The 16,279-nt window shown below is 47.8% G+C and overlaps 1 protein-coding gene across 1 annotated transcript in view; it reads right to left on the reverse strand.

Annotated features, from left to right (window-relative positions):
- Positions 1-16,279, reverse strand: part of PTGFRN (prostaglandin F2 receptor inhibitor) — an 81,846-nt gene that overhangs the window by 29,820 nt on the left and 35,747 nt on the right. The window contains exons 2-4 of the mRNA XM_028102115.2: positions 14,201-14,569; positions 10,946-11,359; positions 6,396-6,776 (exon numbers count right to left, since the gene is read on the reverse strand). Coding sequence (XP_027957916.1) covers positions 6,396-6,776; positions 10,946-11,359; positions 14,201-14,569 — 1,164 coding nt within the window. The remainder of the gene's footprint in view (positions 1-6,395; positions 6,777-10,945; positions 11,360-14,200; positions 14,570-16,279) is intronic.

Here is a 16,279-nt window from a genome sequence, read left to right on the forward strand (position 1 = left end):
GTGTCTGCAGGAGGGAGGAGAGATGAAATAAGATTAGCAGAATACTGGTAATTATTGAAGCTGGTGCTTCTTTCTACTTCTGTGTTAGTTTTTTTTAAATTTATATTCCAAAAAAAAAAAACCTAACAAACAACCCACCCACATTGTAAGTAAGCCCTTTCACAGAATACTGAGGCCAGTCAAACCATGACATCATCACTTCTATTCTTAGAAATAAGGATCTGCTCCCTAATCTGGCTCCAGGATGCTGTCTGCTCATACACACACCATCTCCTAAAGCTAGGGCCTCCAACACTGCAACCCTCTCCCCACCCCCTGCCCAAAGAAAGACTTGTTGTTTTTTTTTAATACGGGTCATTAAACGCCCTTATTACAACTTTCAAAAACAGTGAAAACCTGTCAGAATCCTTGGCTAATTTACTAAAGCAGATATTTTTAGCCTACTGTGTGCAGGGACCTGCACTGGAGGTTCTCACATAGATTGCCTCCTTTTTCTCTCACAGTAATTCCGTAAGGGCGGTATTTCATCATCCCTGTTTGAGAATGACAATCACAGCAGCTGGCCCTGACTGAGGGCTTCCCGTATGTCAGGGGCCGTGCTGTACACTTTCCTTGCCTTCTCGCTTAAGCTTAACAACCTTATGACATAGGTACGATTTTCATGTACATTTCCTAAATGGAAAAAAAAAAAAAAAAAACAAAGCAAAACAAAACCCAAAGCCCAGAGGAGTCAGGTTGGAAGCCGAAGGTCTTGCACGGTGCGTGTGAGCAGAATGATGGCCTGGCTCCCACCAGGACCAAACCGCACAACCTCCTTATACGCCTGGTTATTAAGGCTTTCTCGAAGCCCGCTCCGGCCCAGAAGGCAAGAGTGGTAATCACAGCCAAGGCACTGATCCCGAACTGTGTACAACAGGGCCCTGTTCTAATACCCGCTTTGAAGCTTCGTTAACTTGGGAGAGCTCATCAGAGGAGCAGGCTGCGTACCCGAGTTAGAAGAAACCAGGAGAAGGCGTGCCCTCGCCTCTGCTGAGGCTGGTTCTAGTCTCTTGAACTGGGCAGGTACTCCGGCGGCAGCTGAGCAAGTTGACTAATTGTCAGAGTTGCTACTCTCGTCATTTGTCTAACAATTAAATGTTCTCTCCCGTTTAAACAGACAAGGCTCTAAAAGCCTGTTGTTCGGGGGAGACACTTTACCCCACATGAGCAGAACCTTTATTAGGAGGTTGTTTTCAGCACTAGCCATTCTGGAAGAAATAGTAGTATCATTTGGATGACCCTTGTGCAGTTTTTCTCTCTTCATCCTCACTCACTGCTCCCAGAAGAGGAAGAGTGAATTCCCAGGTTTGGGAGCAGGGTCAGGAAGGGGGCTGGGTGTGGTCAGCCCAATCCCTTCTCCTTGCGAGCGGCTGCTTCCAGGACACACATCCCTAGTCCCTCCATGCCCTGAGACGGACCTGTATGTCTTAGTTAGATAAGCACTTGGTGCGGAAGAGTATGTTACATACTGTTACATACTGACCTGCCTTCCCCAAACACCAGTATCATTATCACCACCCTGAGAATGAATAGAGACCTTGAGTGCCAGGCACTGTGCTAAGCACTTCATATGCATTCTCCCATGAAACCAAGGAAACCAAAGCAACACACCCAAGATAACATGCCTAGAACGTGGTGGAGCAGGACCCCAGCACTTGCCCAGTGCTACCTTGCCTTCGGAGATAGCCGTGGGCAGAGAGCTGATAATAGTTGCAGACCTGAATCTGATCTCCTGTGGATGGCACAGGACTCTGAAGTCTCTACAAATACTGGGCAGATTAGCAGCTCCTTCTAAAGAAAAATAATTGCCTCCCTTGCTGGCACACTGCTGGAAGAGGGGACAGTCCTCTAGTGGGGAAGAGTGCCAATCAGGTTCTTAAAACTAAAACGCCCAACTCAGCTCTGCCTTCTACTCTTATAGCTGAAACCCGTGGAACGCCCCCCAGTTAACACCACAGAAGCCTGGTACTTTGGGCACAGAGCCCAACCATAAACTGATTAGTATCCAACTCGTGCCAAAGACTCATTTGAGACATCTGATCGCAGAGAGAGATGGCCTACTATGCAGACTAGCTAGCCACGCCCCCTTAGATTCTCTAGTTTTAGCCGTAGACTAAATTGGATCCACACAAAGCAACGTTTGTCCTCCACAGTCACTCAGCTTCTTACAGAAACTCCTTCACACACTTAAGATTTACGCCCTCAGCTTTTATAGAGAGTGGATATGAGAAACATCCATTTTAACAATCACTCAGAGCCTTTCATAAAAGAACAGTTGAAAGCACTGTCCATTATGTTCTCCAATGCCCTTACATAAAAAAAGCGCATGATGAATTCAGTGCCAACAAAAAGTTTGGCTCTCCCGGGCTTCCTTCATCAGAGGTGAACTGTGCAATCACATTTCTCTTTGCCCCAACTCTTCAAAACTTCAGAGGCAAATTCAGCGCTCAAGTGCAGCTAACTAATGCATCCCAACCACCTTGCGATATCTATTCTTTGATTTGTTTTTACCCCTTTTGATCTTGATTTTATTTTTATGTCTCTTACTTTAAATTGGGCTTCATTTTGCAAGCCAACTGAAATCTTTTTTTTTTCCCCTCCTTCAAAAGTAGGACATAAATCCTAGTAAAAGAGGCTTTTTCTTACCCTCTACAAAATCATCACAGTCCTCCCAGCTGCTGCAAGTGCTCTTGGGCTAGCTGGACCCTTGCACATCACTGCCCTGATCTCTGTCTAGTTAACATGATGGAACATATGAGAAGACCCCAATTAGCTTCAACTCCCTCATCTGCTCTGTGTACCAACCCCAAGCAAATAAGGACAAGAATGGCCCAGCTTTGAGGACTCTAGGCTCTAGCGTTTCAGGAATAAAGCCGATTCCCAAAGCCAAAATGTATTTACGTAAGATGGCAATACTTGGGGCAGACTTGACTTTGAGACATAATTTTCTAAGTCATTTTAAACATTTCTTTTGAAATAAAAGAAACAAGCGTTCACACCAATTGGTAGATTCTATTTTCCAAAGATGTCTGCAGTAATGTTTCCCATCCCCCACGCCCTTTTGCCATGTGACCTTGCTACTCTCTCATTAAGAGATGGGGTCTCTTTCTCTGCCCCCCCTCGAACTTGGGCAGACACTGTAATGGCTCTGACCCATAGAAAACAGCTAAAGGAGGGGCACCTGGGTGGCTCAGTCAGTTAAGCGTCTACCTTCAGCTCAGGTCATGACTGCGGGGTCCTGGGATCGAGCCCCACATCGGGCTCCCTGCTTGGTGGGAAGACTGCTTCTCCCTCTCCCACTCCCCCTGCCTGTGTTCCTGCTCTATCTGTCAAATAAATAAATAAAATCTTAAAAAAAAAAAAAGGCCAAAGAGTCAAGCCCTGGGACAGCTTTCCACTGTGGAAGGCTGGGCACTTCCACTTCCTGCCTCTTGGAAGGCAGTCACCACCTAAGAAGTGTGACCGCCCCAAGCAAAGCATCTGGTAAGAAGCCAAAGCCATGTGGAAAGGGCCTGAATGAGACGCCACGTGGAGAGGGAGAGGGCCGGGGACACAGCGTCATGCACATGAGAAAGCCATCCAGAAGGGGATCCCCAGCTCCACTCGTCCCAGCTGTCCCTGCGTACATGAGAGATGAACCCTGTTGAGTCCTTCCCTAAATCCTGACCGTCAAAATCATAAGCAAAATAAAAATCACAGTGGTTTTCAGATGGGAAAGAGGGGGAGTCCTTCAATCACAAGGGTATTGTGGGGATCAGATATTTAACACATGCAAAGTCCTCAGCCCAGTGTACAGTAAGTGTTTGATAAACAGTAATTATTATTTTCAATCTATCAAGCAGCAAAACTAAAAGTTCTGGGTAACACCTGCACAGGAAACCAACTTTCTCAAGAACTCTTTTGTGCCAACATCCCATAATCACATAACGTAAGACGATCTCCATAAACAGCGTCCTTGGCAGGTCACCTGTCTTCCTGTCTCTTCTGGACACTTCTCAGTCATCTCCAACAGGCCCCACGGTGCATGCGGTAAGGTATCCACATACATGTTGTGTATCTAGAGACAATTGTTAAGCATGAGGTCAGGCCCATCCAATCCTGGGCAGAATCCAGATTGGAGGTCCTGGAGAAAGGTCAGCTGCTGTACTCATGCCTGACTCACCTCCTGAACAAGTGTCCAAGCAGCTGTAACAGTGTGAGACACAGGGAAGGAGGAGGAGATACAGGAGGAAGAAAGAAGAACACAAGCGGTTTTTCTACCACTTACACGCCCAGAAGGTTAACCCATGTGCAAATATCTCTGCATATTCTGTAAGTTGAACGTTACTGCTTTCTTTGCAATTCTTGTTTTCCTGTGCACGCGCCTGCACACCATCCAGGTTTATCTACCCATTCAGCCAATGTTTACCAAGTGCCCATCACGTGCAAAACGCCGCACAAGGTGCAGGTTCTGCGTCCCTTCCGTCGGTCAAGGTAAAGCACACTGCTGACTTTCATTGACGGAGTGCTGACACTCTGTAGGAAAACAAACAACTGGATCCTTGGGATCCTAATGGAGCCTTTCCCCACAATTTAGCCTCTTTATGTCTTCTCATTCTCTGGAGAACGGAGCCGCCAACAAATCCCTTCTGGTGAAAAGAGCCCCATTCCCTCCCGGAGCAACCCTCCTGCTTTCTGACAGTCCCTGCGTCTCCCCGGGCGATGCCAGGATCAGTGCACCAGCACTTCAAAGAGGCCCTCACACTGGAGTGCAGGCAGCGCTTTCTAAAAAAAAAAAAAAGAAAAAATCCACCAGAGCTCTGATTCTAAATTGGCAGGGGGAGGGAAGGGGGTACTGGGAGTCGGCGCTGGGATTTGACGGCACCACACAATGCACCGAGCATCAGAGCCGTGAGACAAATTCAGCCCCAGAGATGAAAAGTCTTCTTTCGGTGCTGACAACATCTGTTTTATTTTGAAGGTTGCTAAGGAGAGTTCTAGCTGGGCCAACATTGTTCCAGTTCAGTACTTCATAGCGAGACTCTCGCACAGGGTTCAGACGGCAAGAATAAAAGCTCGCCAGATAAACCCTGCTCCTTTTACTGTGCAGATATCAAAGAATCACTTTGCTACCGGGGATGATTAACACCCTGCCTGGGCTCACTCGGAATTGGCCGTACCTTCTGCTCACTCTCTTATTCCTCCTCTTCTCCCTGCCCCCTCTGTCCCCACTTGCCAACTCCCCCTCTCTGCCAAATAAAGGCTCATTAGGAAGAAACAGACAGCAAATGTGCCACTAACCCGGGAGTATCTGATGCAGAGATGAGGAAGAGCGAAGTGTGACATGAGGGTCACGGTGGGAGGATGCTCAGCATCAGATGATGGAGGAAATGATTTCCTGGCCTTTAAAGATCTGGTTTACCTACTAACGTCAGAGTGCTGCCAAATGCCCGCATTGGGGCTCAGAAGACCCATGCGACAGCAAAGAGATCAAGCTCAAAACAGAAGAGTCTGACTAGTAGGTCCAGCTCCACCTCTGTAATGGCGGAGGTGGGAGGTGAAGCACCCCATCCTCCACTTGCCCCTATTCTGCTTAAGCTATTCTAAGATGGTAACAGGAATTAGAAAAGTCAGGCCTGAAGGGCAAGCATTTAGGAAAATAAGGGCCAGGGAAGATGCAAATGAAAGAAAGGCACAACAATTTCACATACACGCCAAGCTGTTATAAAGTGAGGGCCATGGTAGCCAACAGCTGAGAGCTACTCTGCTCCTCCGGCTGGGTGAAAGAGCCCACCAGGACAGCCCGGGGAGCCAGGAAGGCCCTTCCATTTAACCGGTATCTGCAAATAAAATCATGTTGGAATTCCAGGGCATTTAGGGAAGAAAAAAAAAAAAAAAACAACACCCAAAGCACCACATTCCATTAAGTGAAGGAATTCTCTTTCTGTTCCGGGCTTTAGGAAAGCACCAGCTCCTGCCGGAGAGCACCTCAGAGTCTAGGAAAGGAAAGGAAGAATGGCCAGTGTTCTCACTCCAACGAAGATCCATTTCAAAGAGCCATTTAGCAGGGCCCACCCTGCAAATCTTGACAACAAAAGGAAACTCTATCCTCTCCAATGAGGGCCTTGAGACAACTGAGGCCCCATTATCTAAACATTTCCCTTGCCAGATTCTATTTCAGCCTGCTTTGCTCCGCCCCCTCCCCCCCCCCCGCCCCGCCCCAGCTTGGGATCACTCCAGGCTAAAGCATGCATGTCCTGATGTAAAGAACGCCAGGATAATGCAAAAGGCAAGGCACAGCACTCTGCCCAGTCCTGATATCCCAAGCAGAGGGAGTAAAGCCCCAGAGGCTAAGGGCCACCTTCCCAGCCACTCACCTAGCCAGGTCACGTCCACACTGGCGGGGGCAGACCTGGCCTCTGCCACCTTGTACCAGCTCCTGTTGTGTCCGGGTGCCCAGAGCGCCACGTGGCAGAAATAGTAGCCGGAGTTTTCTCTGCTAACATCTCGAACCAGTAAATGGTAGGAGCGTGCATCCACATGGCTCAAAGCAACGTGGGGAGAGCTGTGCACCAGGGAATCCCGGTCCAGCCTCGCCAACACGGGCGAGCCAGTCAAAGTGCTGTCGGGCGACCTGCCGAAGTACCATGTCACCTCGGGTCGGACATCATCTACTCGGTCCGTTGTGATGTTGCAGGTCAGATCCAGCTCCTTTCCCTCAGCCACAGACACGCTCCGGGCCACGGCCGCTCGCAGAACTTGAAAATGAAAACAAAACAAAACAAAACAAAAATACATCTAGATCATCTGGGTTATGTTTGCCCCTCCCCCCCTCCCTTTAGATCATCTCCTTCTATGTTCTTATTTATGGCGTTAAAGTTAGAAGGCTTTGTGCGATTCTAAGTGCTTGAGAAATATTTACTGAATAAATTAAGGAAATTATAATACATTTCTTTCCATTACATGAAAATACTAACAGCAGCAAACACTTAACATACACTTACGAAATGCCAGGCACTGCTCGGAGTGCCTTAGAAACGTTAACCTTCAAAACGACCGTAGGAGGTAAGTACTATTACTATCTTCATTTTACCGATAAGGAAACTGAAGCACAGAAAAGTTAAGTAACTTGCCCAAGGTCACACAGGTAATACATGGCAGAGCAGGGACTCAAATGTAAGCTGTCTCCAGGGGCTCTGCTCTTAACTGTTAACGTCTGTTTGAAAAGAAGTCGAAACATCACAAAACTAAAATTAGAGCTTCTCCATGTGCATAGTAAGACTTGGGTGATTTTACAGAGAAAGGATAGCTCAGTGCTGACTGGCATGCGTTATTAGTTGGGGACCAGGGGCTTGGGGTTGGAGGCTGGACTGCAGGAGGTGAGGGTGAAACCATCTTCTGGGTAAAAAAGAAGAAAATCCTAAACAGAAGGACCAGGAAAGTGAAACCAGACAATATGCCTTATGAGTCAAGCCTTCAAAATGCAATGTAATGGAATAAATGCAGAGCATCACTTATTCCATTAGACATACCCACCTTAAAGCCAAATATAAAACAGATACTGTAAAACGAAAACACAATGACTTTCGGAGTATCCATGCCACTGCCTTCTCACAAGACTGTGGATAATTAAAAGTAGACTATATTTAGATGAAGTATTGAAGTATTTGGTGTCACAGTCTCAGGGCAGATCTGGTTTCAGCATTCCCCTGTCAAAGCTTTTTACATGGAAACATTTTACTTTATTTGAGTGTTGTTTTTTTTTAAGAAGTTGAACATCTGTAATCAGAGTAGAAAAACATTCAATTCGTGGTAATGCTCTGGGAACCACTGCTTAGATGAGAAATAGCTAACACCTCCCAGGGGATTCGAGTGGAGGCATGGTCTTCCAAGACTGGCTCAGCCTCAGCTGCTATCCTGAGTAAGCTCAGCAACAAAGGCTGGTGCCTGGCTCAGAAAAGGCCCAACCCCAAAGCCCATGCCCTCTGGAGTAGACTGCTTTCATATAAATGTTTCCAAAGCCTGACAACATTTCGAACAAGCATTTTAGGCCAAGTTCAAGACCCACCTTGATGAAGACAGAAAATGAGGTGGGTATAGTATTATGAAAGGGAATTTAAAAGTTTGATTTCTCACCTCACCCACCCTCCAAATTCTTCCTCCTCCTTAACCCCTTTAAAGGGGCCAAAAGTAATCTGAGGGCATCTTTTGAGAGGAGTCAGTATGGAAACTGCCGCTCTGAGCCTGCACTGTGAGGGGTTCGAACAGCCCCACAAGCAATGCCTATGGTCAGAGACCCTGGAATACTGCTGGAGTACCTCTGTGCCGGCTGGAAGTAAAAGGCGGCTCAGGAGGGAAGCAGGTGAGTGAGGAAGGGGTAAATACACAGCTGTGGACTGCAGGTATGGACAAAACGGATTCTCAGCTTTAAGAATAACTGAATAGTTCTCTTTGTAATCTTCTCCCTGCAAGGTGCTAAATAGCTTGCCACATCACTAACCATTGTTCCCGTATGTTCTGGATTGGGGGCGATTCACAGCTGGGAGACAGGACAGAGCAGGTGGAAGGAAAAAAAAGAATAATTTCTAAGGATTCATAATGCAAGGGGATACCCCAGACAAAAGCCTGTGGTGGTGAAGCTTTCTCTGGTTGGATATAACTGAAGCCATAAATTAGGCACCAAGATCTGCATGATGCAGACCACTCCCAACATGGGGGGGGGGGGAGAGGGGTATTGCCACATACATAACACAGCCCCACTGTTTAAGTAGCTTTGGGCTGTTTATCATAATAATGCAGTAAGAATATTCAAGAAGCTAGCTATGGATAGTACAGGTGTTGACAAAAAGAGAGAGGCCAGCCCTCTAGTGTGGTGGTTCTTAACCTGGGGTCCAAGAAGATAATTTAGGAAGTCTGTGACCTGGGTGGGAAAAAATCTTGTCTTTGTTTTTACTAATCTCTACCTGAAATATAGCATCTCCTCTCATTACGAAACTAAGCAACAAACCGCTAGAGTATTATCTGTCCCTGGGACTTTGGCCCAATAGAAGTCAAGGATATTTTCAAATTACATTGCAATTGTTGCAGATATCTTAAAATATCATTTGCACTTGTTGCTACTTGGAAAGTACAGTGGTTGTTAAGCCTGCCACTATATATTATTTAATGCATTAATAAAGCACAATATTACCATGTAACAAATTTGTCTTAAAATATTTTGATAACTATTTCAATAGAATCATTTTCCCTTGTCAACCTACATACATTTTTAATGAATTAAAACACGTTAATTCCGAGAAGGGGTCTGTGGGCTTCAAGACTGTCAAAGAAGCCCATGGCAACAAAATGGTTATGAAGCCCAGGCTCAGGAGAGAGACAGATGCTATTATATGCATAAGAAGTTCAGACTTTTCAAGTCTTATACTCGATATTATGGGTTTTGTGGCTTATCTGAAATAAAGAATACCTTTACAATTCAAATTCTGCACAAAAAGATAACTTGTTGCAAATCTGAAACTCTTAATCGTTCTGCACCCCCCCTCCCCCGCCGGCCTGAGAATAGTGTGATGCAAACTGAATATCCCAGTTTCTTAGGAGAGATTCCAGGCAGATCACATCCTTAAAGGCAGGCGACCTGAATCCACTTAGAAAGTGATTTCTGCGGCCAGTGGAAGACTGGCCATGATGAGTAGCCCCTTTCCTCGGCAAGAGCACCTCCCACCTCACTGATGGCCGCAGTCACTCAGGAACCTCAGTCCTGCTTTTTTACCAAATCCAACTCCTGGGCAGTGGTATAAATGCAGAATGAAGTGCTCAGGACCATGCAGCCTGCAGGGGGAAAATACTCCCCATGAGGACCATCTCCTGCTTTCCTTCCCATCTGAGCAACAGAGCGGCCACACATTCACATTTATACTCAGGAAATGAGTCTGCCCCAGGTCTTCCCAGTTTATAAAGCAGGAGGCGGCAGCAATGGGTCTGAGGATGTTAGCCTCCCAGAAAACCAAGGATAGCCATCCATCCACAGCAATGACCTCATCCTGAGATGGTCTCTCTACACTGTCTCTGCTGGAGCTCGAAGCTCTATGGGGCCCAGAAATGTTCCTCAAGCATGTCTGACCCCAGGGCCCAGACAGAGCTGATCATCCAGTAGGTTCTTTATTAATGTTTGTTGGACAGAGTCAATAACAGCTTGTTTCTCCTCTCTTACTTTTTATGGTTTTTATAAATGTATCTTGTATTTTCTTGCTTTCTAATAGGAATAGGAAAGTGTGTGTGTGTTTTTTCAAATACAAAGGCTGGTTCACAGGTGAGAGCACAGAGAACCGCCTGCAGGGAGACCCCAGGGCTGGATGCACACTCCAGGGGTATGTGTCATACACAGACCAAGAAGAGGCCCAGCCCTAGAGAAGTCTCATCTAGCCTGGATGGCATATCTAGAGGATCCAAGGTAGACCAGACGTCTGGGGAAGAGCCGGACGCACTCCAACGGCTGTGCGAAATAGCCAAACCAGAATTTCAGGAAACACCCAAATAAGATAAAGCCAAAACAAAATAAAGGGAGTGGGGGCAGCTCCGTCCCGAAGCCCCCCTGAACACCAGGCCAGACCTCATTCTGGCACTTGAAGGGACTTAATCTTTCAGTCAACAAATTGTCTTAGTATTTTATGCAACCCGCAGAGTCCCAGGAGTATGAATCCAGATGAGAAGCAGCTGTAAAGCAAAACCACAGGCAGCCAGCACAAAACAAACACACCTTCCCCAAACTCTCACCACCACCCTAACTCACCCTGCCCGTCAACGGGAGGCCTCACGTGGCCAGCACCGACCTTGTCCCCCAAAGGATGGGGATCCCGCCTGGTCCTTTACCCGGCCCCTGGCCGGAAAACAGGCCAGAGCGTAAGCCAGACAAGTTCCAGGAGCTCACCTGTTGGCTGGATCAGCACGGTGGCCACTTCCACGGCTTTCTCTTGAATCTCTTGCCAGCTGCCCTGCTCGCCGATCCACTCGCTGACCACGCACCTGTAGGAGCCCTGGTCCGAGGCCAGGGCGCGGGCCACGGCCAGGCGGTAGCCGTCGCCGCCCACGGTGTCCAGACGCACGTCGCCGGCGCGGTAGCGCTGCTCGTAGCCGGGCCCCGGGCGGAAGCGGCCCTCGTGGGTCAGGGCCAGCACGCTCCGCCGGGCCGCGCCGCGCTGCAGCTCCCACAGCAGCGCCAGGTGCGTGTGCAGCGGCGACGCCGTGGAGGCCGCGCAGCGCAGCTCGAACGGCTCGCCCAGGCGCAGGCTCAGGCCCGGGGCGGGCGGCGCGGCGGCGCCCACGCGCAGGGCATCGGCCAGCACTGCGGGAGGAAGCACAGCCGTCAGCCGCGCGCGCCCACGGCCCCTGCAGGCACCCGCCCCCTTCTGGGGCTTTCTGGCCCCCCCCCCCCCGCGGGAGCGGCGCGGCACCCTCGCCCTGTTCTAGCGCCCACGCGGGAACCCTCTCCCATTTTAATTCGTGTGTAATCCCAACTGACTTTCTGACCTGAGAAAGAAATTTTAAAAAAAAGAAGAAAAAAGGGAAAAAAGAAAAAGGAAGAAAAAAAAAGAGAAACAAAAAGAAGAGGCACTAAAGACCCCCCCCACCCCCGCTAGAACTGAGGGGAGAACACTCCCTTTTGGGAGTTGTGCCTTAGGGATGGATTTCTGTCACCCCTGAGCAAGTTACTTCACTCCTCTGTGCCTCAGTTTCCTCATTTCTAAAAAGGGATGACAACTGGACCCATCTCAGGGAGCTGACAGCGCTGAAGTAGTGATAAGCAGAGGTGCTTGGCGCTCAGCAATGTTGGTAAAATAACTGGCTGTTACCGTCACACACTCCTCTGTTAGGGCACCAGGCTCCAGAATCTTCTACCAGTTAAAGCAGCATGTTCCAAAGAGGGCAAAAGCGTGGCATGAGCTGCCTGTGCCCCGAGGCCTGGGAAACGCCTGAGAACAACTAGGGTGAGTAGAAGGTACATGCAGAAAAGGAACCCGTCAAGGAAAACAGAACCCTCAGCTATGTACCCTATTAGGGCCATCTGGGAAAAGGCTGGCTCTTTATAGGGGGCCAGAAATCCAGAAAGTATTGGTGAGTGCTATTTGGGAAGGGAAGTGATAATCGAGATAACCAGAGAAAAAGCCTCTACCAAAGGGCGTGGCCAATCTCTGAGACTTGTCTACAAGCTGGATAAAAGAACCCTCCAACCCTACTATTCATTATGTCTTTGGTTTTTCTCGAAATTCCACACTTAGAAACTAATTTAGTGTCCTTGAGAAAAAACTGCTCCATCTTTAGAAAGACCTATCCCAAAGACCCATCTCTACTGCAAAATGAATATAATGACCTTCTAGTATTATCCATCAGTCTGTGAGTCCAGTTAATGGGACTCCGTTCTTGAGGCCAGATATCTGTCAGCGCATGGCTGAACAGTTTGAAGACCCACAATGCTGAAGACCAGACAGACCCCGGACCCTGCATGGCAGCCACCAGAGGCACTACCTGGGCAACCAGCCAGTCTCATTCATGACCATCTATCTGCTTTCCTCACCCAAGGAAAGCCTCTCCTTGCTCCTTCCTTCCAAAGACTGGAGAAGAAACAGGAAGACACTGGGGGGACAGGGTAAGGGGAATTCTCCTGCTGCCCCCTACTCCTCAAGATGAGAATTACAGGGGAGATAAATGTGCATCTAACCTAATGGAGGTACAGCATGTTTGTGATGACTAAAAGCAACACATAAATATTAACTGCAATGCAGGGCGCCTGGGTGGCTCAGTCGTTAAGCGTCTGCCTTCAGCTCAGGTCATGATCTCAGGGTCCTGGGATCGAGTCCCGCATCAGGCTCCCTGCTCCTTGGGAAGCCTGTTTCTCCCTCTCCCACTCCCCCTGCTTGTGTTCCCTCTCTTGCTGTGTCTCTCTCTGTCAAATAAATAAATAAAATCTTCAAAAAAAATTATTAACTGCAACGCAAGAATGTCTCACGGGACTTTTTTTCTAAAAAACATCTTTGGGATTTTCTATAAAGAAGAGGTGATGGAAGAGGTAGATTTGATGTTTTAATACCTACATAATGGATATGGCTGTTTTATTCCCTCCTGAGTCAAATGGGGGGAACAGGGGGAACCCCTGAGACATAGCAGGGTTCTGTACATCATTACAGAGGGGATGAATATCTGGATCAGCCCCTTCTTTTTAGATCATCACATACATCTTCTACTTTCCCAATCGTTACCTACGTTCCCTACTCTGATATACATGCTTTTTGGAATAAGGCAGGATATAAATAAATGCATAATTAAGTAATAATAACAATAAGCATGTTTCTATTTTGCTGACCCCAAATTAGTTTGTTCTCGCTCATTTACCAATTAGCTATATGATTTTTGGGCAAGTAATTAACCTATGCTCTTCCATTCCCTCCTATGTAAATCAGGGAAATAGTCTGCTGATCTTCTTCATTGGGTTAGAGAACTGAATGTGGGAATAAATCTAATAGGACTTGGAAAAGGGAAAAAAAAACCCACAAAACCCCAAACCTTCCAAATATATAAGGTGTGATTCTCTGCAGAATCAGGCCAATAAGCTAGTAGGGTTCCTTCATAAGCTAGCAGTGACCACATCGTTCTTTCTCTACATATAACCCACACAAATTCCAGAACACACTGCCCTTTGTGAAGGGCACAAAGAAAGACATGAGCTTCGAAGTATCTGATATTCCCATAAAAGTGAACATCATCGTGACCATCACCTTCTCAGGGCAAACCTTATGAATGCTTACTATGGAACTGCTCTGAGGCCTGACACGTGCTAACTCACCTTGTCCTCATAACCTTTAAGGGGAGCACTGTTTCACAGATGAGGAAGATGAGGCACGTAACATGCCCACGGCCACTTGGTGACAGGTGGTAGAGCCAGCAATTGGATTGAATGCAGGCAACCTGGCTCAGAGCTGGGCTCTGCCACCACGCCAGCCACAGATGGTTCAGAATCATAGCGAAGAGAAAGGGCCCTCGGAGGGGAGCTAGCCTATCCTCCGCTTTTAATCAGGTAAGATACTTCTGTCCATCGGACAGGGAGCAGAGTCCCAGAGGAGTTAAGTATCTTGACAAAGGAGAGTGGCAGAGAAAAGTCTGCCCCTGATGAACCCCATGAGGATGTTACCTTTAACCTGCACTGTATCCTCATAGTTGCCCTGGACGGTGGCGTCGGTGCTGGGCGTTGAACATTTGTAGTGGCCCTCGTCTGAGGGCTGGACGTTCTTGATGTGGAGCTCCACGGCATCATTGGCGGTCCTCCTCAACACGATCTCGCCCCTCTGCAGGCGTTCACGGTACAGCTGGGCTGCGAAGCCCGCCTCCCAGGTGCTGGCAAGCTCCACGAAGCTGCTCCCCGAAGACGAGAAGCTCCAGTCAAAGTTCTGCTCGCTGGGGCCGTCATAGTCACTGACGTTGCAGGGGATGACCAGCTCAGTGCCCACCACCCGCACCAGGCTCCCTGTGGGGACTCTCACCACGCGCCCTCGACAAACAGCTGCAATGACAAGAGATGAGAGGTGGGACTTGAGTCACAGAAGGTCATCCCAGTATAAATGTGTCAAACCCGTGGGTGCTCCTGCTCACAGGCTCGTGGCAAAAAAAAAAAAAAGTGACATCTGGCCACCTGGGAAAAATGGTGCGCTGCCTAGGGCTGAGCAGAAAGAGGTTAAGCCCATCCCTAGAACCGTGAGCCAGGAATACAACCCTGAAATGAGCACCTCTCCCACAACAGTTTCCTAGGATTCACAGGGAAGAAGACAAGTATTAAAAGTAGGCTAACCATAAACCTGAATAGCTTCTTCCCTCCTGTTACTATTTAACATACCATTGTCACTCAATGTGATGTAGAAGTATTTTAGGGGTGGTGTGAAAGAAAAGGACACAGCTAATCAAGTATTTACATTTCTGCCCACCCTAGATCAACCCTCATCCCTAGAGACCATTCCCCAGGGCTCCTGAGACCTGATTTATAATGATCGATGCCAATTTTTAAACCCTAGAGCGGCCTGCTGATAAAAAGATTTAACTCTGGTTATCTGACATTGCCTATAAATTAATATTAAAATATGACGACCCCACCAAGTATTAATTTTCTATTTTCTGGCTCATTTCCTTCTCTCTGTTCACCCTGATCTAAATTCAGAATGAGGATAGGGAAGCACAAAAGGAGACCGTGCCTTGTCTCGCTGGTTGCTGGGCGTTGTTAGGAATGCAGCAGCTTGCTGGGGATGAGTTCAGTGGATGAAGCCAACAGTTTACTGGCACTCCCTGCCCCAAGAGCACACACCTCCCAGGCCTCTGATAGGGCTCTAGGGACCCTCACCTGTGTGTCCTTTAAGGGGTCACCTTTGCCGTGAACTTCAGTGCGATTTTGTACTGCATTTATTACCTGTGCATAGCATTTCAATTTGGACCAAATGAACTTGTCTGGCTCCTGCTTGATGTTTTATGAACAGGTACAGCACTAGGGCAAACAAGGGAAAGCATGGGCTCCGAAATCCAGGAGACCCAAGTTTGTCTATTTTCTTAAGTCAAAAATTTCTTTTATTTTGTACTTGAGTGACATAACACAAAATAACACCTGCATCCCACACACATTCCTCGTACTGGGATGAGGGCACATTCACTAAGTTTCTCTAAATTAACTTCTTCAATATTAACATCAGGTATAGCTATCTCAAAAGAAACATCACTCAGGGCGCCTGGGTGGCTCAGTCGGTTAGCATCTGACTCTGGATTTCAGCTCAGATTATGGTCTCAGGGTTGTGAGATCCAGCTAACATTGGGCTCTGTGCTCAGCTGGAGTCAGCTGGAGATTCTCTCTCTCCCTCTTCCTACGCCCCTCTCCCCGTGCCTGCACTCTCTCTCAAGATAAATAAATAAATCTTTTTAAAAAAATTTTTAAAGATTTTTTAAAAATTTATTTATCTGAGAGACAGGGAGAGGGAGTACGAGCAGGGGGAGGGGCAGAGGGGGAAGCAGACTCCACGCTGACCAGGGAGCCTGATGTGGGGCTCAATCCCAGGACCCTGGGATAGTGACCTGAGCCAAAGTCAGACCCTTAACCGACTGAGCTGCCCAGGCACCCCTAAAAATAAATAAATAAATCTTTAAAAAAAAAATTTCAAGGGGCTCCTGGGTGGCTCAGTTGGTTGAGCATCTGACTTGATTCTGGCTCGGGTCACAATCTCAGGGAGCCCTGCCT

Source organism: Eumetopias jubatus, unplaced genomic scaffold (assembly GCF_037043125.1).
Source record: "Eumetopias jubatus isolate StellerSeaLion01/CBP00866 unplaced genomic scaffold, mEumJub1_p1.0 scaffold_4, whole genome shotgun sequence".
In the NCBI taxonomy this organism is placed as follows: domain Eukaryota; kingdom Metazoa; phylum Chordata; class Mammalia; order Carnivora; family Otariidae; genus Eumetopias; species Eumetopias jubatus.